This window comes from Myotis yumanensis, unplaced genomic scaffold (genome assembly GCF_028538775.1).
Source record: "Myotis yumanensis isolate MYYU_CA2020_CCGP unplaced genomic scaffold, mMyoYum1.0.hap1 SCAF_2, whole genome shotgun sequence".
Taxonomy (NCBI): domain Eukaryota; kingdom Metazoa; phylum Chordata; class Mammalia; order Chiroptera; family Vespertilionidae; genus Myotis; species Myotis yumanensis.
In genome coordinates, this window is record NW_027223753.1 from 25,919,497 (window position 1) to 25,942,002 (window position 22,506).

At 40.4% G+C, this 22,506-nt stretch overlaps 1 protein-coding gene across 7 annotated transcripts in view; it reads left to right on the top strand.

Annotated features, from left to right (window-relative positions):
• MACF1 (microtubule actin crosslinking factor 1) overlaps positions 1-22,506 on the top strand; it is a 342,009-nt gene that overhangs the window by 164,629 nt on the left and 154,874 nt on the right. For all 7 annotated transcript variants that reach the window (XM_070404781.1, XM_070404779.1, XM_070404782.1 and 4 more), the window contains 17 exons: positions 4,425-4,591; positions 5,335-5,447; positions 5,550-5,656; positions 6,041-6,160; positions 6,312-6,407; positions 7,323-7,450; positions 7,538-7,631; positions 7,836-7,990; positions 8,653-8,929; positions 10,150-10,278; positions 11,219-11,296; positions 11,870-12,031; positions 13,584-13,688; positions 14,268-14,363; positions 15,828-15,953; positions 18,424-18,576; positions 19,596-19,750. In XM_070404781.1, coding sequence (XP_070260882.1) covers positions 4,425-4,591; positions 5,335-5,447; positions 5,550-5,656; positions 6,041-6,160; positions 6,312-6,407; positions 7,323-7,450; positions 7,538-7,631; positions 7,836-7,990; positions 8,653-8,929; positions 10,150-10,278; positions 11,219-11,296; positions 11,870-12,031; positions 13,584-13,688; positions 14,268-14,363; positions 15,828-15,953; positions 18,424-18,576; positions 19,596-19,750 — 2,261 coding nt within the window. The remainder of the gene's footprint in view (positions 1-4,424; positions 4,592-5,334; positions 5,448-5,549; positions 5,657-6,040; positions 6,161-6,311; positions 6,408-7,322; positions 7,451-7,537; positions 7,632-7,835; positions 7,991-8,652; positions 8,930-10,149; positions 10,279-11,218; positions 11,297-11,869; positions 12,032-13,583; positions 13,689-14,267; positions 14,364-15,827; positions 15,954-18,423; positions 18,577-19,595; positions 19,751-22,506) is intronic.

The following is a 22,506-nucleotide window of genomic DNA, read 5'->3' on the forward strand; positions in this document are numbered from 1 at the left end:
ATATACCAAAAAAGGATGAATATCTACAACACAGGAAGTGTAGTATGGGAGGAGTGGTTACAAGTGTGGAGCTAAGTTGGGCTTTCTGCTCTTCTACTCACTAGCACTATACCTTGGAGCAAGTTACTTAAATTCTCTGTGACATAATTTCCTCATTTGTAAAATGAGAATAAGTATAGTATATACTTTGTGGGGTTGCTGTGAGAATTACATGAATTAATACAGTAAACAATAAATGTTAAGAAATTGCTACAAATAAACAAGAATTAGAAAAATAGGGGAAAGCCCAGGAATAAGCAACTTGCAAAAAAGAAAACCCAAATACTTCATACACAGGCATCTTCCTCACTAGCAATCAAAGATACACTAGTAGAAATCAAAACAAGATACATTTCATACTCATCATATGGGCAGAAAATAAATCTCGAAATACCTAGTGTGGACCAGGATGTAGAGTGATAGAAAACCTCTTCATATCTTTTGGGTGGAAGTACAAATTGGTACTGTTATTTGGAGGATAGTTTGACACTATTTAGTAGAATGGAAAAATATCCATATTCTATGACCTAGGGTTTCCATTCTAGTTATTATATTCCCTAGAGGGACCTTCAAGATTCAGATTGGAATACTGACCCCCGACCTCTATCTGAGCCTGATGTTGGTAAAGCACAGCTGTCATTAGATACTTCTATCCAGGCATTTTTCATGAATAACTGTTCTGTACCCTCGTCTGCTCTCAAGTGAAAGTTTTTAAAGTCTGGTGCCTTCTCTGTTGTGGGATGAGGTCAGCTAGAATTTCAGGACATGAGAATCAAGTATCTGTTCATTACACCTAGCCTCAGCCCCTGAGAGTTATATATATAGGCTTATCCAGCATCCATACTCCGCAGCCTGGTATTCAGCCACACCTCCCACCTCATCATCTATCTAATCTTTTCTCCTATATCAGTTGCCAATTTGAACCTTCTTATTTTAACAGGTCAACCCCTTAATCATCTACTATTCCTGTTTTAACTTATTTCAACTTCCAATCTTTGTATCTACTTTCTGCCTAGAATTCATTTCCTCTTTCTCTTCCTCTGTTCTATAATATCCTTCAAGTGTGAATTGAAATCATACTTCATTAAGAAATACTTTTTATCACTTCAATCCATACTTAGTATTCATTCTGCCAAGATCCTCTTTTGAATATCATCATGTACTATATTATTATTGATCCTTTGGGTCATAAATTATATGTAACTTTTTCATGTGATCCTCCACATATGACTAAATATAAGGTAAGACTTTTTTCCCTCCAGAAATTAGCCCTCAGAAAAAAAGAGATTCTCTTTGTATTTTACTTTATAAAGTTCCTTATTGGGCTGTCAGTGAAATCATAGTCATTTCATGGAAAAGGATGAATGAATTTGGGTCACCATCTGCTAGTTCAATTTACTAGTATATCAATTTTTGTAGAGATCAACGGACATAACTGATTAAACAAAAAGGAGAGACCAAAAATTTAAGAAAGTTTTAGTTACTGTTCTTGGGAATTTAACCTCCTAATTTGAGGTGTTAAAGATAATTATATATAAGTAGTAATCACATTAAAAACTTAAAAAAATTACTCAGATACTTATAAAACACCTACAGACAGCAAGTGGTCACATTACAGAAATCATAAGTAAACACCAATAGAATGAATGAAGCCAAAACTAACCCAGTGTTATGCAACTGGATTCTTGTTGGCTGGGGGTGAAATTTCCAGTGACTGCATGGATTTAAAAAGTGTATCTCTGAAATCTTAGAAATGTAGAAGATGTTTTCTAGAATATTCAAACAACAGCTTTATTTTTTTAAAGTAGATTTATTGATGGAAAAGACATTGATGTCAAAGATGCGGAGTTTAAATAACACGGTTTTATGAAATGTAAAAGTAAAAAGGCATTAAACTAATGCATTATAGCCCTAGCTGGTTTGGCTCGGTGAATATAGTGTTGGCCTGTGGACTGAAGGGTCCTAGGTTCGATTCCAGTCAAGGGCACATGCCTAGGTTGTGGGCTCCATCCCCAATAGGGGGCGTGCAGGAGGCAGCTAATCAGTGATTCTCTCTCATCATTGATGTTTCTATCTCTCTCTCCCTCTCCCTTTTTCGCTGAAATCAATAAAAATACATATAAAAAAGAAAAAAATAATGTATTAGATATACTGCTTAATTTTAAACAATTGTATGTGTAAATAAATTTCAAAAAGTTTATATATTCAAGAGGACCACAGTTCCTTTCTTCCATTCACCTGTTACCATTTGGGAAAGTTTGGGGACTGCCTTATTTCAGCCAGGTATGGCATGTCTTAACTAAGAACTTGCAGAGCAAGCATGTCCATTTTTTGTTTCCCCCTTTTCACCTGGCTAATTTCTACTCATATCTTAAAACTCAGCATAGATTTTGTTGTCCCAGAGAAGTTCCTTGGAATTGCTAGTTTGGGTTACTTGCTTATCTCTGTCAGTGTTGACCTCTCTGTACAGTCCATTGTCTCCCCTGCTAAATGGCTTGAACTTGAGCTCAGGGTTGTGCTTTTATCTTGCGATACCAAGGACTTAAACACAGCTCCTTGAACATAGTGGTTGGTTGCTCGAGAAATAACAACAGAATAAATAAATGGTGTTATGTTTTTTTTTCTTCTTTGTGGTGCCTGGAATTGTGTTAAGCACAGATGAGATGTTTAGTAAGTCCTTATCCAGTTATTAAGAACAAATTAAGTTTCTAGATATGTTTCAGAAAAGGAATGAATTAAGCCTCATCAGGTAGGCATGCATGGTCTCTGGAATGGTAGTGAGGCTGCCTCCCTCTCTGCAAGGCTGCCTTTTAAAAATCCAGAGGCGGGAGAAAGCTCCCGACACTGAAGCTGGGTTTCTGCATTTGGCAGGTTAAGGTAAAAGCTTCTGTGTATTCCAAAGGACAGCACTGTGCACATCACGTGTGAGTATTAAAAGAAGAGAGGGACAAACGCCAAATTTAATTCCTGAGATGGTTGTGACAATAATCCCGTTTTTCTCATTCAGATCACAGTCTAGGAAGGACCTTAATCCAACCCTCCAGGGAGCCAAACACTTCCCTGTCTCATTAAAGCTTTGTAGAAAATCTGAAGTAAAGCTGTTCATTGAACTATTTTCAGTGCAATATACAAAGATACTGTGATTGGCAGAAAAGTAATGCTATCAGAGAGATGGACTGTGGTTGTTCCGGACATACAATCATGCAATGTCAGTTAACTGGAATTTCTTTTTTGAGTAAAAAACACAAAAACTCAGATTTCATTTTGTTTATTCAAGTTCTATCCCTTTTAACTTCAACAATCTATTTCCTGTGCCCAACAGTATGTTGCCTTAATATGTATGTGAAGTGGCTATAGTGAAAGTACTGGGATAGGTCACTGGTGAGGGGTTATCTAGTCATTGAAACAATAGCTAGAAATGTTGAGGAGAACTGGAGTAGAATTGGCACCAGGGAGGGGCTATTTTCACTGGACTTATAGGATGATGGCTTGGGTGCTGTTATCCATTATTGTTGGGTCCTCAGCTTTGCAATCCTGTAGCTCCTTCTCACCGTTGATTGAGTTTTAGGGGAATGACTTACACTGTGATAATACTTGTTAGAGATTGATTGGTGCAATTTAATTAATTTACAATAAGAATTTAAAAATTAATTGAAAAATATCCTTGGGTGAGGATTAACAAAACAAAAAAAGAATTTAACTGCCCAGTGATACAGTATTTGAAATGCCACTCTGCATTTTGTTGCTTTAGGATATTATATGGGAAGGACATAATAATCTGAAGGTTGTCAGGTGAATATAGTGTCAGAGCAGAGAGGTGGTGGGTGGACGATGGATTTGTAGGATGAATTTATAAGCTGGCATTGTCAAAGTTTGGCAGCCTGATTGAAATGTATCTATCAAGGGACGAGAATCTTGGAATGTACTGGGTAGGTCACCATTTTACTGTCAAAATCTTAGAGGCAGTACTTACTGATTTCCCCTTTCAAGACTCCATGCAGGCTACCCAAATTCTATTGTTCTCATAGCCTTTCTTTGGACATCTTAGTAAGATTAGCCGGCAGCTTTCTTTCATACTCAATAAAGTATTAGTAAAAGTTTCTAGCCCTGTTTTCTTTTGAATTTTAAAGTATCTTCTGCTGATGTTTGATCTAGCCGATTATGAGTTGAGTTTATAAAGTTAGTATTCAGAGACTCAAAAGTGCCTGTTGTCGATTGTCCCTGGTACTGACCACCAGGGAAGCAGTTACTCCATACTGCACCTAACGGAGATGTCTGAGGGACCGGTGTGCTGTGGCCACGCCATGCCTTCCCTGCCCAAACCTCCTACCAAGAGCCATAATGCATGAAGAGAGAAGGTTACTCCGTGTCCTATCTTCTGGCAGATCTCTGACATCTACATTAGTGGAGAGTCCGGGGACATGTCAGCCAAGGAGAAGCTGCTCCTATGGACCCAGAAGGTGACAGCTGGTTACACGGGAATCAAGTGCACCAACTTCTCCTCCTGCTGGAGTGATGGGAAGATGTTCAATGCACTTATTCATCGGTACAGGTAGGTGCGGTAGAATTTCAGTATGCCTGGAGGGGCTTCTTCTCATCTCTTGTTTGTAATTAATTATTATATCACTTTCCCTCTCAACCAAGAATCTGATTCATTGTATACAGTTAAAAGAGGAATATGTATTGAACTCCTAGTGTTCTAGGCACTGGGCACAGATAGCAGTGAACAAAACAACAGCAGTTCTTGCTTTCATGGAGGTTATTTGTTTATTAGGCAACATACAAATACATTTTTGCCGTCCTACAGTGCTAAGTGCAATGGAGGGATAGAGAGTGACAGATTGGGGGGGGGGAGGGTTGTGGTATTTTGGACAGAGGGTCAGAGATGGTCTCTCTGATGAGGATGTTGGAGTAGAGCCATGAGGGCGTGAGCCACGCAGGCCTCTAGGGGTCAGAGTGTTCAGTTGGAGGAAGTAGCGAGTACAGAGGGCCTGACGAGGAAGAGCAGGTGGCTGGAGTGAGATGAGCGAGGAAGACAGGATTTTTGAATAATAAAAATTAACACACTTTTAGTGGTCATAAACATGCCCCATTTTCACTCTGTCATAGCTGATGATACCTTTCCCATGAAACAACAAGGCTACTGCTGTGTAAGTTTTGAATTATGGAGCACTGGGCTCCTGAAGTGTAGGTGAAAATGGAATTAGTACTGGGTACTGTTCAGGTTTTCTTTGTGTGAACTCACGTGTGGCATGTAGACGGTGACCTTCCACGTGCCTTGGTGGACTTTCACAGGCCTGACCTGGTAGACATGGAGAGGGTACAGATCCAGAGTAACCGCGAGAACCTGGAGCAGGCTTTCGAAGTGGCAGAAAGACTGGGCGTCACCCGGCTACTGGACGCAGAAGGTGAGAGTGGACCCACGTTAAGTATGTTTGGCAGTATTTACTGTTCCTTCTCCTGGCAGGTTCCTTTGTTCTGACTAAGACATTTCTTACCCTTCCTCTCAGATGTGGATGTGCCATCTCCCGATGAGAAGTCTGTAATCACTTATGTGTCTTCGATTTATGATGCCTTCCCTAAAGTCCCTGAGGGTGGAGAAGGGATCAGTGCTACGGTAAAGAACCCTTAAAATACCTTCTGACTTTGATTTGTTTGGGTAGAATGTACTGAGCCAACCATATTTCTCACTGTATACAGAGCATTTTTATACAGAACAAACTGAATCTACACCGTGTTCATACACGGTCATTGTCCTTGGTCCCTGGGAGTGAGTCTGTCACTAATTTTGTAGCATCTAGCCTAGACTATTCTAGGTGTCAGGAAATTGAATCCCATCTTGCGAGCCCTTGAGGAGCTTTGAAACTGGGACTCTGAGTGTTACATTGAACAGGAAACAGATTTTATGTGGTTTGGGGTGGCCTGAGCTACTTTCTGACGTGCTTGTTTTTCGTACTGCTAATCAGAATGAAAATGTGTGATATTTACCCTTTGACATTAGGAAGTAGACTCCAGGTGGCAAGAATACCAAAGCCGAGTGGACTCCCTCATTCCCTGGATCAAACAGCATACAATATTGATGTCAGATAAATCTTTTCCCCAGAACCCTGTTGAACTAAAGGTAAAATTATGGACGTGCATTGATTTTTTATAAATTAATTCTTAGGAGTAAGTCTCAGAGCTGTTGCTGCTGCTGGTTTCTGGGTGAGGTGGTACCAAAATTTGGGCCACATTGTTTGTACCCATTTATTCACCAAATTTTAATTTTGTAGGCACTTTATAACCAGTATATACACTTCAAAGAAACAGAAATTCTGGCCAAGGAGAGAGAAAAAGCAAGAATTGAGGAATTGTATAAATTATTGGAGGTAAGGAAGCTTATCCTTTGCTGAGACTTGGGGGTTGCTGGTTTGCTCTTTTGTTGTGTCTTTGTTAGACCTTCTGCATCCTCTTCCCAACCTGCATTAACAGCAATATGCTAGGGTGACAAACCTGGCGTCACTCTCGGCTGGTCTTGAAAATTTGTGGGAAGGGGCAATAGAAACCATCTATGCTTTCTAAAGGGCCTATTGAAAAGTGAAATACATTGAGCCTTAGCTGGTGTGACTCAGTTTATTGGGCATTGTGCCGTGCACCTAAAGGTTGCTGGTTCAATTCCCAGTCAGGGCACATGCCCAGGTTGTGGGCTCCGTACCTGATAGGGGGTGTGCAGGAAGCAGCTGATGGATTTTTCGCTCTCACGTCAATGTTTCTCTCCCTCTCTCTCTTTCTCTCTCTTTCTCTCTCCAAAAAGAAAATAAAACAAAAACAAAGCAAAACAAACAAAAAAAAAACAATAAAAAAAATCTTTTAAAAAAAGTAACATACTTTTATTCAGAAATTTAGAGTTTTGTGTGAGTTTTCTCATTTCTCAAAGAGAAGCTAAGTCTTCCCTAAGATGGAAAGAAAAGAGACTTCCACTCACATTTTGATTCCTGGAGAATTTGCATCTATAGAGATGGGCATTTGAATGGGGGTTATTGAAAGGACAGGAAGAGTTATGTAACATGTAGCAGGAATGGAAGGCTTTAGAGCAGGAGTCCCTGGATTTAGAGGTGATTATTTTACTCTCACCTCAAGGTGGGGTACTGCTAAATATTCCATTGTTGTCTCTTATTAGACAATGGGAAAAACTGCTGAATGGCTGGGTAAAGAAGCAAGAAGTGATGGCAAAGAATAAATTAAAACCAGGGCCTGGGGGCATGGCTGTGCTTTGGACTAAAAGGATCTCTGGGTTTTTTTAGGTGTGGATTGAATTTGGCCGAATTAAACTGCCTCAAGGTTATCACCCTAATGATGTAGAAGAAGAGTGGGGAAAGCTCATCATCGAGATGCTGGAGCGAGAGAAATCCCTTCGACCAGCTGTAGAGAGGTGAGTCCAGAGCCTGAAGAGGATCTGACATTACTTACTGGGCTGCTTTGGGCCCTACACTTGACTATGGTTTTTATCTTATTTTAGGCTGGAATTGCTGTTACAAATTGCAAACAAAATCCAGAATGGTGCTTTGAACTGTGAAGAAAAACTGACACTAGCTAAGAATACACTGCAGGCTGTAAGTCTCTGACTGTTTTGTCTCACTTCTTATGTCACATTTTCCACTCCTCGCCCTGTGCTCCAGTAGTTGGAGTTAATATTTGAGGCATCCAGCTGTGCTCCTTCCTTACCCTTGGAATTTCAGCGGGCCCCTTGGCTCCCTAGTCCTAGTGGGTGGGAGCAATGGGAGTGTTCCCACTCTTACTCTCCCTTTCTCCCTCAGGACGCTGCTCACCTGGAGTCAGGACAACCAGTGCAGTGCGAGTCAGATGTCATCATGTACATTCAGGAATGCGAAGGTCTTATCAGGCAGCTGCAAGTGGATCTCCAGATCCTACGGGATGAGAATTATTACCAGCTAGAAGAACTGGCTTTTAGGTGAGGAACATGGGACTCATACAGAAAGTTTGCTTACTGCTGAGGCTCATGGCTCAAGAGTCAGGTATTGAATCTTGTGACTTGCCCTTAGAGTTCAGTGTCTCCGTAGGAATACTACAGGTATTTTGGCTGGGAAATTCTCATGGTGGAGGACAATTTCCCCTTATTGCAGGCCCTGTCCACTAAGTAAGTGTAGGGTTTCCTAATCATTGTGGTATCTTATAACACCCCACATACTTCAGAGTGGCCTGCAGGAGTGGGTACCAGATCTGGTTTAGAATGCTGGTGATCCGATACATCACTTTGTAGAGGAGGAAACCAAGACCCACAAAGGGGGTGAAGATCACCCAAGACACATGGCTTATACAGAGCCAAGACTAGGACTTACATCTTTGGACCCCCTAATCTCTTGTTGATTTTGTTATACCACCTATGAGTTACATACACAGGTATTTGCTTCCCTCTAGTTAACACTGTAATTTGATATTTGCCTCTCTTACAACTCTGTACAATGAAGATGCTAATAATATCATTTTGCATTCATATAACACTTTCTCTTTCTTTCCTGATATCCTCATCCTTGTCAAATGGATAGGGGATTTTATTTTAAAAAGTACATTACAAATGTAAGTCTCCTCCTCCTTTCCCTTCTGACATTTCAGGGTTATGCGTCTGCAGGATGAGCTGGTCACCTTGCGCCTAGAGTGCACAAACTTGTATCGGAAGGGCCACTTCACTTCGCTTGAATTGGTTCCACCCTCTACTTTAACCACTACTCATCTGAAGGCAGAACCCCTGACCAAGGGAACCCATTCTTCTTCTACCTCCTGGTTCCGAAAGCCCATGACTCGGGCTGAACTTGTGTCTATCTCATCCTCTGAAGATGAAGGCAATCTCCGATTTGTGTATGAACTACTGTCTTGGGTAGAAGAAATGCAGGTGGGTGAATATTCCAGATGCTTGTACAGTGCACAGCAACTTCTCTAAGAGGACCACGTTGCTCTGTGTCCCTTAATTATCGATGCTGCCTAGGACCCAGACCCCTGTTTTCTTAAATTTTAAATGGACTGGATCAGCTCACATCCTCAAAATTCCACACTGAATAGCATAGACTTTTCCAACTTAAAGACGTTAGAGAATTTCTTCCCTTCGGCTAACTGTGCTCCAAGTGGGAGCTTGTGGGAGAAGTTGCAGAGTCTATAAATCTCAGTTACCGTTTCTGAAATTTCCTCATTGGCAGAGAAGCTTATATTTCACTTTTTGTGTTTGGCCATAACTCTTACATTTAAGCAAGGCTTCTTTCTTTCACAATTCTGTGGGGCACTTTAAAAGAAAAGTATTTCTCAATTACAGTTGACCTAATAGTATATTACTTTCAGGTGTACAACATAGCGAGTAGGCATTTATATATAACTTATGAAGTGATCACCCCAATAAGTCTAGTATCCATCTGACACCATACATATTTACTGTAATATTATTGACTGTATTCCGTATGCTGTACTTTACATCCCTAGGGCGCACTATTTACATGTATTCTAGGACAGCGTTCTCCAACCTTTCGGACCTCATGGACCACCAGTGGTCCATGGACCACCGGTTGGCGACAGCTGTTCTAGGATAATAGTTCAAGTTCAATATTGTCCTCCTTATCCTTCTAACCCTTTTGTTTGTGTGAGATATTTCCCATCTCCTGATGATGGAGTCTCCATGTACCAATAAATAAAAACATTCAAAAACATGCTAATGTTTTAAAATTCATTGGCCAGTAGTTGATGCCGTGAATGAAGCTTACTATTTTCAGATATTTCTTTCTTATATCCATTTTGATTGTGAAATGAAGAGCTCTATAAAGGGAAATGCCTGAACTATAAAGTTAAGCATCTTCAGCCAGTGGACACACCTTCCTGGTTGGTGAATTTAGGAACATCTTCCCACAATGCAGCAGCAAAAGCCTGCTTCTGCTGCTGTAGCTGATGGGGTTTAGTCTCTAGCTCCTTGGGGGGTGATTATGGCATATTTTTCTATGAGAGGTCATAAAGGAGATACCCTTTGCCAGTCCTCTACCTCTAGCCCCCTTGTCCAAATGTTGATTGTGACAATTTTCTTTTTCTGCCACCTTAGCAGTAAGTTATTATATATGTGCTTTTCTTTTTCAGATGAAACTGGAGCGAGCAGAGTGGGGCAATGACCTGCCTAGTGTGGAGTTGCAGCTGGAAACACAGCAGCACATTCATACGAGTGTGGAAGAGCTGGGCTCAAGTGTCAAAGAGGCCCGGTTGTATGAGGTGCGTGACAGTCAGAACCCGTTAGGGAGGTAGGGCAGGTGGGTAGCGGCAGTATGCACGATGCAGCTGTCTCTAAGGAGAAGGGGCTTTGGCAAGGAGTGATAACCATAAGCAGCACTTTACAACAAACTCCCTTTTCACATGAAGTGTCCTTTTGCTCTTTGAAATAACCTTGTGGGAAAGGTGTTTTTTTATTAACTCTTTTTGGCAAAAAAGAAGTGATCCTGAAAGCTAAGGTCAGTATTGGTAAGTAGTGGATGCAGTTTCCAAACTCAGACCCTCTGCTCCAGAGTTCATGCTCTTTCTACTTCACCTTCTGTCTGCAGTAGAGAGCTGGTGTAGAGAAATTGTTCAGTCTCTCTTCTTTACTCATTCTACCTTCCCATTTTTTAATTTCTTTTTTAAAATATATTTTAAAGGGAGAGAGAGCGAGAGATAGAAACACCAATGATGCGAGAATCATTGATTGGCTGCCTCCTGCATGTCCCACACTGGGGATTGAGCTGCAATCCGGTCATGTGACTTGACCAGGAATCAAACTGTGATATCTGGTTCAGAGGTCAATGCTTAACCACTGAGCCATACCAGCTGGGCCCCATTTTTTTTTTTCTTTTACTTCAGCTCTCCCCTTCAAAAAAGAAGTTGAGTGATTTTGGAATCATTAGGCATAGGTTTTTTTTTAAAGACACTTTCCAGAATTACTGGAATAACAAGACAGTGTGGTCTGTCAGTTGTATTCTCCCTGCTGAACTGTTCCCCTGTAGTGCTGCTCCAAGCTGTAAAAGCTGACCCAGAGGTTTATTATCTAAGCTTCTATTTCTCAGAGTAAGTAGTCTCTACCTGTGTGCAGACATAATGTTTACATAGCTGAAACCATGTCATAAATATAGTTTACTTATCCTTTCTCTAATGTGTTCCTGTTTCATTCTTTTCTTATCAGGGAAAAATGTCTCAGAATTTTCATACTAGTTATGTTGAAACTCTTGGAAAGCTGGAGACGCAGTATTGTAAATTGAAGGTAAACTGTGACTAACTCTGTGTTCTGTTCCTGGAGAATCTGGTTGCTTCCAAACATCTCCTTTCCCTAATTTGGCCGTTTTGGTTTTCTGTTTATTAAATTACATCATGTCCTTTGCCATTGTTCCTATGTATATAATATTATCTTAATGGAGCAGAACCACTGCCCCACAAAGTCTTAAGTAGGGCTGTTTGAGCTACCCTGCTTCCCCAGAGCCTTGGTTACCTGTGCTCTGAGCACCAAAACTAAAAGTTTGAGGTTGATAGGGAAGGGACTTCTCTCTGTAGTCTTCCTGTCATTCAAGATTGCTCAGAGTATGACAGGCCCAGGATTATTCTTTATCCAGGGAGCCCCACAAAGGCCAGGTGAGTTCCAACTTTTAGCTAAAATTTCCAAGGGCTCTGGAGTCCTGTGCCAAACTTGTACTAAATCTAAGCCAATGGAGAAGCACCCAGAGTCTAAAAAACAAGACAAAATTCATTTCCCGAGTTATTCTTCACTTTGATGTCAAGTGTGCTATCTTCTGTAGATGAAAGGCTGGTGGTTTAACCTTGTAATCCTTGCTTTGTCTAGGAAACTTCTAGCTTCCGGATGAGGCACCTTCAAAGCCTGCATAAGTTTGTTTCCAGAGCTACAGCTGAGTTGATTTGGTTGAATGAGAAGGAGGAAGAGGAACTAGCATATGATTGGAGTGACAACAATCCCAATATCTCAGCCAAGAAAAATTACTTCTCAGTGAGTCTAGCATAACATGCCTGTCATATTTATGTAATAGCAGCAGAAGGAGACAGAGGGTCTAGCCTGCTGAGAGCTAGGGTTCCTTCTGCTAGACAGAACTAGGGACCCTGCTTAATGCATCTGTATATGTGAGAAGTATCTGTGGAGAGAGGGAAATCCAGAATGCATCGAGAAAGGCAGAGTCTTGGGTTCATGGAGCAGCCTGCAAGTAGAGTCATTTCAGAAGCAATATAGCTTTGTGGTTAAGATTATAGGCTTTAGAGTGCACTAGACCTATGTTAACTTATCCCTCCACTTGCTAGCTCAGTGTACCCCTTCACAGGGTTGTATAAAAGACTCAGTAAGATTTCATAACTAATCATCTTAGTATTGTTTAACTGAAGTATACTCTTGGCTTCTCAGAAATGCTGAATTCTCTAATTCATTTAATAATTTTTTGGTCTCAATTTCTTTTTTAAAAAATAAGTTGTTACTGGGTTTTAGAGAGAGAGGAAGGGAGAGAAACAGAAAGAGAGAGAAACATTGAGAGAGAAACACCAATTAGCTGCTTCCTGCATGCCTCCTACTAGGGATGGAGCCCGTAACCGGGGCATGTGCCCTGACCGGAAATCAAACAGGTGACCTCTTGGTTCATGGGTCAATGTTCAACCACTGAGACACTCTGGCTGTGATCAATCTCTTTATTTGTAAAGAGACTGGGAAGGAAAATTCAGCATTGGACTATGGGACAATGCTTTATATTCTTTTCAGTGAAAGATGTATATAAGTAAGTAGGGTTATTTTTTTGCTACTTTTAGTATTTCTATCTCTCAGAGGATTTTTAAACATTTTATAAACCCTATGCAAATAGGAAACGTTTTTACTAGCACTTACTTTAGATACTTTAATTCCATTAATTTAGAAGTGTGTTGTTGTTTTTTAAATGTAAGCTATTCCTGAATAGAGAGTGGTATAGGATTCTTCTGAAGTAAAGAAGAAATAATAGATATGATAATACAATAAACAGTCTGTATGCGGACAGAAATGAAGCCATGAAAGAAATGTAAATAAGGTGCTTGGAAAGCATGAAGGAACAGCGGTCAAATCTGATCCTAAGGATCAGTACCCAGCTTCACAGAAGAGCTGGCATCTAACGTGGGTCCTGTAATGTGAATAGAATTTCGAGCCAGAGGAGGACACTATAGTCTTAGCAAAGCCAACCAGTCAGTGGTACAGATCCACTGGTGTGTCACGTGTGGTGTTAGGTGGGTGCTAACATGAACTGGCCACTCTAGCCAGGCCATTTCCTTTCTCTGCTTCCAGTGCTCATCCCGTGTTCCCCCACTTACTTGGCTCTGGCTGGGGTCCCAAGTCCTTTGTGAATCATTTGCCAGTAATTCCAGCATTTTTGCTCTTCTCTGAAATCCGTTGGCATGTACTGTTCATGCATCTCATTTTGGCACTAGCCACAGTGTTGCAGGCTTTTTAAAAGTAGAGTAGGGAACAGAGCCTTTTATTGCTACTCTTCCCTTAATAGCACTTAATGCATAAAATTGAATTCAATTTTCAGGAGTTGACAATGGAACTGGAGGAAAAACAGGATGTGTTTCGGTCTCTACAAGATACAGCAGAGCTGCTATCACTTGAGAACCACCCAGCGAAGCAGACGGTGGAGGTATGTGACTTGAGAACATGTAAGGGCCAAGTGCTCAGAGGTGATTGTTCATAAAAGTGCTCAAAGCAGAGGCTTTGTTCTGCTGAAGGACCTGGAGGAAATGTCCAGGATCGTTTGTCTTGGGGTTTCTCCCTTTTCATCCCAGCCCCCAAAAGACTGCAAACAGTTTTGATGGTCTATGGACAATACTATGAGGAACAAGATTGAATCCTAACTTCATGGGGAAAATGGCTTAGACCGCATATTTTCTGAATAGGTTCTGTCTCTTGATGTGGTGCCTTTGCCCAGAGAAGTGGAGCAATCCAGGAGGGTTTATTTATGTCTTCGTTTTGCTGGCCAGATCATTTAGTTGCAACTGAGTGTGGAAGAGGCCTTTTCTATGTAACCCCTTCTGACAAAATCATGTTGGACAAAAGACAAGCCTCTTGCTTATGGAAGCATTGAGCAGCTGCCAATCAAGTATCTCCATGTATCTTCTGTATCCTCTATCATGAGCAGCGTTGTCCTTGGAAGAGAGCACTGCACATGTATTTTGGGTCAGTTAATCTCATGCCCTGCTGTCTGTGTTGCTTGTTGCAGGCTTACAGTGCCGCTGTCCAGTCCCAGTTGCAGTGGATGAAGCAGCTGTGCTTGTGTGTCGAGCAGCATGTGAAAGAGAATACTGCTTACTTTCAGGTATGTGGGCTTTGTGTTTTTCTGTGTGCATGTTTATGTGTAACTGTGTGTGTGTATATATTGTAGAGGATGTGAAGAATATTCGTTTTTATTCTGGCAAGAGATTTTGTGTGTCTGTGCATATACCCAGGGGTGGGCAAAAGTAGGTTTACAGTTCATATGGAAATACAATAATTAAGAAATAATAATGCAAGAATAAACTGTTTTGTGTACTCCCAATTGTAAACCTACTTTTGCTCACCCCTATATATGGGAAAGGCAAGGTTAAAAACTTATCTGTGGCCCTAGCCAGTTTGGTTCAGTGGGTAGAGCATCGGCCCGTGGACTAAAGGGTCCTAGGTTCAGTTCTGGTCAAGGGCACGTGCCCGGGTTGTGGGCTCAATCCTCAGTGGGGGGCGTGCAGGAGGCAGCCGATCAGTGATTCTCTCTCATCATTGATGTTTCTATCTCTCCCTCTCCCTTCCTCTCTGAAATCAATAAAATAATATATTTAAAAAAAAACGTACCTGTGTCAGTGATCTTCTGTTGTATAAACCAGCACCCTAAGACTTAGTGGTTTAAAACCACAATCATTTAGTCAGATCATGACTCTGTGGGTAGGCAGTTTGAGCTGTGCTCAGCTGAGTGGTTGTTCTCAGCTCGCCTGGCTTATTCATAGCTGCAGGCAGCTGGCAGGCAGGCTGGGGGCTGGTTGGTCCCAGTTGGCATCACTCACATGTCTGACTGTCTGGGGTGATGAGGTACAAGTCTGTATACAAGTCTCTAGCATCCAATAGGCTATCCTGGGCTTCTGCACAGAGTGCCTGTGTTCCACAAGCAGCAAGAGAGAGTAAGCCCAGTCACACGCACTTGCTTCTGCTGTCACATTTGTTAACATGCCAGTGGCCAAAGGAAGTCCCGTGGCCACGCCCATCTTCGAGGGGAGGAGAAATCGACTCCATCTCTTAAAGGGAAGACCTGTAAAATATTAGGATCATTTTTTTCTACAATTTGTCACAGCATGCAAAATATACTACTTGTTTTCAAGTGAGGATGGGCAGAGGAAATAAACTATTATCTCTGGTTTTGTCCTAAGTTAAATCATCTTCCTGATCATTTTATAATTACATCAATGAATTAAAACATTTGATGACTCAACATCTAGGCTTTTGTGAACTATACCTCCCAGCCAAGTGCTGTCACTAGTCAGAAGTCAAGAGGAATGAGCAGTGATTTCTGAGAGGGTGAAGCAGACTGACTTTTCCAAGGGGTTCAGTAGGCTTTGTGCTGGCCATCACTGTTTCCAGGCCGAGGCAATATAAAGCCTCCGGTTTATACTTTCGTGGCCTTTGTAATGAACTATCACTCTCCGGAGAGTCTAATCGGCTTTGCTCAACTCTGCAGAGTAGGATTATTCTTTCTCAGTTAAGATCTTGGTGTTGTGATTTAATGAACACAAGGCACCCCTTCCTTCTTTCCCCACAGTTCTTCAGTGATGCACGAGACCTGGAGTCATTCTTGAGGAACCTCCAAGACTCCATCAAACGAAAATATTCCTGTGACCACAACACCAGCTTATCCCGTCTTGAGGACTTGCTCCAGGACTCAATGGTGGGTGTTGCATCAGTGGGATGATTACAGAAACATATACTCTGAGGAACAGAGTAAACCCTCTCAGCTGCTGCTGTTATATCCTTGAAAGCTACAGGGCAGTGGGTCATTGTTATAACGTTTGTCTCACATTCTAATCGAATTTAATCAGTTTTTCTTTCTTTTTCCTTTTCTCTTTTCTTTCCTTAAAGAAGTTGCTAATAAGATTCCTTTTGGGTATGTTATTGAAGTAAAAGCCTAGTCATCTCCCCTTGAGCCACTTTAGTGCTCATCATACTTTCTTTGCATTGTTCCTATCTATTTCAATTTAATAGGTGGAGCCAAAGATGAGGTGTAGGGTCGAAGGGGATTAACTGACATCAAATTCTTTTTAAGTCTCTCATGTGAAGAGAATTTTTAAAACTAAATAAAACAAAAACTCCCAATGAACTAGACCTGAACCCAGTTTTTCCTCCTTGGCAACTTTCTTTTGGTAATGACGAGGTACTAGAAAATGGAATTTAATTAAGGACATTAAATCTTATTTAGATATAATGCAATATTCAGTTTATTTATGTAGCAATATTTACTTTTTAGATATTACTGCATTCAGTATTTAATCCCAAACAATTTTACATTTATGTCCTCCAATGAATTATTCCTTCAGGAGTGCTGGTAATAAAATCAGCAGCAGGGCTACTTACATTTATTGAATGTATTATTACATAGAATTGGCAAGGCAAGGCTCAAGGTACATCTCACAGTAAGACAGAAATATGTATGTAATAGAGAAATTACTTTTTCTGTATGAGAAGCCAGGGAATTGTCACATTTCAACAGACAACTATAAGCGAAGCAGAATAACACCAAACAGTGTCATTTTTTTGTGTGGGTGAGACTTGGGCATTTGTGAGCATTAGTTAATTTTTAAAATATATTTGTAGGTAAAATAAAGCTATGAATGGGTTTACATTCAGTGTTTTACTTGGGCAAATAATCTGTTAATTAATTTGGAACGAAGGGTAAAAAGCTGACTTTTCCGATGTTGTCTCTAGAATGTCTCTCTTGGAGGTACTTCAAGTATGAAGGAGGAATATAATAATCCTTGGCTGTTATCTCCTCCCTCCCACAGAGTACCTTCCTGTTGTAGGGTAACTCCTCTGCAGTTGTTATATCTTCTCTTCTCGAGGGTCGCTGCTCTGTTCCCTCCTCTCCAGGTCAGGGGCATCGGGTTGGCGGCATCATCTGGGCATGGAGTCACCTGGTCTGCTCCTCAGCTTGTCCTCAGCTTTCCGTCAGGTTCGGGAGCATCTGTCCTGGCTTCTGGTTCTTTGCAGAACTTTTACCACGCTGAGCACTTGGTCTCTGGAATTTGAGATGTTTGGCTGTGGGTTAGACAGAAATTGACTTCTTTATTGCAAGGAAAATGACATGGGTAGACCAGCTCTCAGTATGGAACCGTGTGGCTGTCTCCCTGATATATTCCATTCCTCTTTCTTAACTAATAAGTTAAAGTTGTATTTCTTCCAATCATGCTCCCCGGGACAGGCAAAGGTAGTTTATTTAAGCATTTCTTTCTTTTTTTACTTGCATATTCTTAATTCCTTAATGGCATTTCTTAACATTATTAACTCTTTATTCTCATTACATCTACTTCCATCCTAAGAAAGCCCTCTTCTGGGGAGTTTTTATACCTCAAAATGGGCTTGAGACATCCTGGTTAATCTTTTACTTTAATGGAATTGGCAGTAGATTGCTACCAATTTTGTTGACAAGAGGCTCATTAGTTTTTAAGATAATTGGATTTGCAGAGACTTGAGAGTTTTAATTTTGCATGGAACTGCTTTCAAACCAATCAAATTTACATGCCTGTCGCACAGCAAGATACTAAAAGGTAAACCCTAAATCATTTGTCATGGCGCCTTCACCAACTGCATTGATTGTTGGTTGAAGGCCTAAGATCTTTCTGGAGAAAGTTAGACTCAATTTAAGAAAGTAAAACACTTGTGGTAGATATAATTATTTTAAAAAATTCAAAGAGCTTAACTCTGGCTTCTCCTAAGCAGAAAGCAAGAACTGGCTTCTACCAGTGAGAAACTGAACAATAACAACAATAACAACATAGTTGTTATTATTGTTTTTAACTTCTATGTTCTCTGAACTTATTTGGGGAAATCCTTTGCTAACTTAAAGCTATATTTGGCAGCAAGGCATTCTTTTTTGTTTTATGTTTTGTTATTTTGCATGCTGCTTTATAGTTGGTTAATTGAAAGGGCACTGGGAAAAAGCTGCAAAATATGAGTACAAAAGCACCTGGTAGAAGACAAAAACAGTCTCTCCTTTTTTCTGTATCCTTGTGTTTCTAAGATGGCTCCACCAAGAATTATTTAACTGAGAAATGACATTCTCTGTGGGAGTGGAGCCCTCAGTTTTCTTTGTTAGTCACCCTGGGTAGCAACAGTGTCCTTTTGATTTTCTTCTCATTTTGTAGGATGAAAAGGAACAGCTTATACAGTCCAAGAGTTCTGTTGCCAGTCTTGTTGGGAGATCAAAAACAATTGTTCAGCTAAAGCCACGCAGTCCCGACCACGTGCTGAAGAGCACCATTTCTGTGAAGGCCATCTGTGATTACCGGCAGATCGAGGTAAGGAGGGGGAAAGCATATTTCTGGCTCCAGAGGGAAGGAAGGGAGAAGGGAAGCCTTTGGTTAAGGTTATGATAATGAGGAAAGATCAAATACTAGAGTTTTTAAAATTTAGAATTTAAACAAGGTTCTTTCACTTAGATCATTGCAACAGCCTCCCCATCCAGTGCATTCTTTATTCTACCATCAGCATGATCATTTATAAACAAGTGTCATTCCCCTGCTTAAGTCCCACAGCAATTCCCTTTTCTTTGTAGAAAGTCTGAATTCCTTAATGTGGCTTCAGGGTCCTACCTCTCTAGCCAAGACTGAGTCATGTCCCTCCTGTGCATTCCCAGTAAATTGCATGTGTCACATACTATTGTAGCTATATATCCCACCAGAATATGTGGAATATAGACCATGTTTGTCAGCTTACCATTTCTCCATTTTTATCTCTAGTGGCCTAGCATACTTCCAGGTAGATAGTAGACTCAATAAATATTTGTTACACAAAAGAATTAGTGACTTTTTCTGTACTTTTCTGTCTCAATTCTGTCCATAAAATAGGGGTAATACTGTTGGTTACTTATCATCCAAGAGAAAGAATTGGTGATTCCAACTAGTTAAACATTTTCAGGGATTTGGGTGGGACAACAGAAAGGGAGGGGGAGGAAGTATCAAAAGCAAAGTGGTGAGTATTCATGTCCCTTTAATTTTCACTCTAATGGTTGTATGTATGAAAGATTGCTCTTGGTGGTCTTACTGTCTCCTTCTACCCTTCACTCACTGAGTTACTTGACATGTAACAGGCATTTCATAAACACTTGCTTCCTGGATTTATTTGATGTCCACAACCTTTTCTGTGTTGTGCATTTTTACATGGCATCTTTTTGTCGGAATCAGGGACTCTCACTAAGTGATAGCAGGTCTCCAAAATGATTTTTTCTTGAGGATTTCCTAGCCTTGGGATCAGGCGCCAGGTAATAATGGTTTGTTGATTTATCCATTAGCAATAACTTGTAAATCTGTCTCTTCAGATTACTATTTGCAAGAATGATGAATGTGTGTTGGAAGATAATTCCCAGAGGACCAAGTGGAAAGTGATCAGCCCCACAGGGAATGAGGCCATGGTGCCATCTGTCTGCTTCCTCATTCCTCCACCCAATAAGGATGCCATTGAGATGGCCAGCAGGTAACTTGGCTCAACTGCCACTCTACTGCCACGTCTGCTCTTTAACCTGGGAGAACTGATCTCCTTGAACAGAGCAACTAAAATTTAAAGTTTCTTTTGGGAAAGATCTACTATTAGGATATCAAGTCCTAGCCTGCCAGCCACATAGTAGATTTTCAGTAAATGCTTATCTTCAATTGAGATATATTTGGTGATAGTTCTTTTTTAAAAAAGTTCTTGGTTATAAACAGTTTAATCTCAAAAGATTGATTTATGTAGTGATAGCTAATTTTCTTCTTTAATTTACATTGTATTAGAGTAATATGTACATATTTTTAAGAGTTGAATTATACCAAAACACTTAAAATAAAAACTATCAACTACCCTCCCCACCCCAAAGTTCTGCTTCCAAGAGTCAATTATTTTTAACTCTTTGAGCATATTTTTCTGGTTTTAATTCCAAATTTATAAATAATGTGATTATTTTTCCTGCTATTTTCTGATTTTTTTCAACTTTAGAAATTATCTATTGACTTCCTACTCTTGGATATTAATATTTAGCTTGCTACACATATACCTGCATACACTTCTCCTTTTCCCATCTTCCAAATGTAGTTATGCCACAGTTTTTGTTTAAACTGGTATTTTTGTGTTGTTATAGTAAATGGTTTATAGCTGAGCCACACCTACTATAGGGGATTGTTGTGAGATTTACCCTTGTTGTGTCTTTCCTCTCTAAACTCACCCATCCTCTGCCACTCTCCTTGCTTATGCTCAGCTCCAGTCAGTCTCCCTCATCTTTTTCCTGTTTCTCAAACACCACAAGCATATTCTTGCCTCAGGCCTTTCACTTCCTCTGCTTGCTTCAAATATTTATGTGATTCACTCCCTATCTTCATTCAGTTCATTCATCTTACCACCCCACCCCCACTCACTGCCTGTCACTTTCTGTCTCCTTTACTCATCTTAATTTTTTTCATAACACTTAATACAACCTAACAGATTACATACTAGTTTATTGTCTCTCCCCTCCTGTTAGAAGTTCCAAAAGAGTAGAGGTTTTTGTCTGTTTTGTTTATTTCTGTAGCCTTAGCACTAGAACCATTGCCGGCACATCATAGGTGCTCGGTAGGTGGTTGTTGAAGGAGAGAGTGAATGAGTTGGTGATTGGATAGATATACGTATAAGTTAATTATTTCATTTGCTTTCTTGTATAACTTTTTGTTGGAGTTGATCATTTTTATTTTTTTATTTTTAAATATGTTGTTATTAATTTCAGAGAGGAAGGGGTGTGGAGAGAGAGAGATAGAAACGTCAATGATGAAAGAGTATCATTGATCGGCTGCCTCCTGCACGCCCCACACGGGATCAAGCCCGCAGCCCAGGCACGTGCCCTGACCAGAAATTGAACTGTGACCTCCTTGTTCATAGGTCGATGCTCAACCACTGAGCCATGCTGGCTGGGCTGGAGTTGATAATTTTAAAAAAATTTTTATTAAATTTATTGGGGTGACGTTGGTTAATAGGAAGATAGAGTTTTCAAGTGTACATTTCTATGCTACAGGATCTGTATATTGCGTCATGTGCCCATCTCCTCAAATCAGATCACCTTCCGCCACCATATATTAGGCCCCCTTCTGCCTTACCCCCTTCCCTCTGGTAACTATTACATTCTCTGTGTCCACGAGTTTGTTATATATCCCATGTATGAGTGAAATCATATGGTTCTTAGCTTTTCCTAACTGACTGATTTCACTTAGCATAATATTCTCAAGGTCCATCCATGTTGTCACAAATAGTAGTATTTCATCTTTTCTTATGGTTGAGTAGTATTCCATTGTGTATACATACCACATCTTCTTCTTCTTTTTTTTTTTTATAATATATTTTATTGATTTTTTTACAGAGAAGAAGGGAGAGGGATAGAAACATCGATGAGAGAGAAACATCAATCAGCTGCCTCCTACACGCCCCCCAGTGGGGGTGTGCCCGCAGCCAAGGCACCTGCCCTTGACCGGAATCGAACCTGGGACCCTTCAGTCCGCAGGCAGACGCTCCATCCACTGAGCCAAACCGGTTCGGCAACGTACCACATCTTCTTTATCCAGTCCTCTGTCTAAGGACACTTTGGTTGTCTCCATGTCTTGGCCATTGTGAGTAATGCTGCAATGAATATAGGGATGCATATGTCTTTGCAAAATACACATTTTTTAGTTTTTTTGAGTGGATACCCAGAAGAGAGATTGCTAGGTCATATGATAACTCTATTCTTAGTTTTCTATAAGTCATCAGATTGTTTACATAGTGGCTGTACCAATAATTGTTTTGTTTTTAAGTTTGCTTAGTTGTCTATTTTCATATTATGAATTTATTCCCGAACTCTCCTACAATACTGTAAAAGGCTAGCCCAACACTATAGGTACTTTTTTTAATTATTATTTTCTCTTGGAAACATCTCTCCAGTCTGAACCTGCTGTGTAGGCCTCAGTACTGCCTCCCTGGCATTTCCCTTCATCTTCATCCTGAAGACTTGCTTTGCCTGTCTTCTGTGTGGACCCTCTGATTCCTAGAAACCAAGTCTTATTTGTTGGTTTATTCCCTGGTTTAGGAGAGTACACGCTCCAGGAGCCTACTGAGAAAAAGTCCATGAGAAGTAAAGCTTTTGAGATCTCTCATATCTGAAAATGTCCTTCTTCTCTCTTCATAATGAATTGGTCAGTTACAAATTTTCATAATAAAATTCTTTTAAAAATTATTTCACTCTGAGCCTTGAAGAC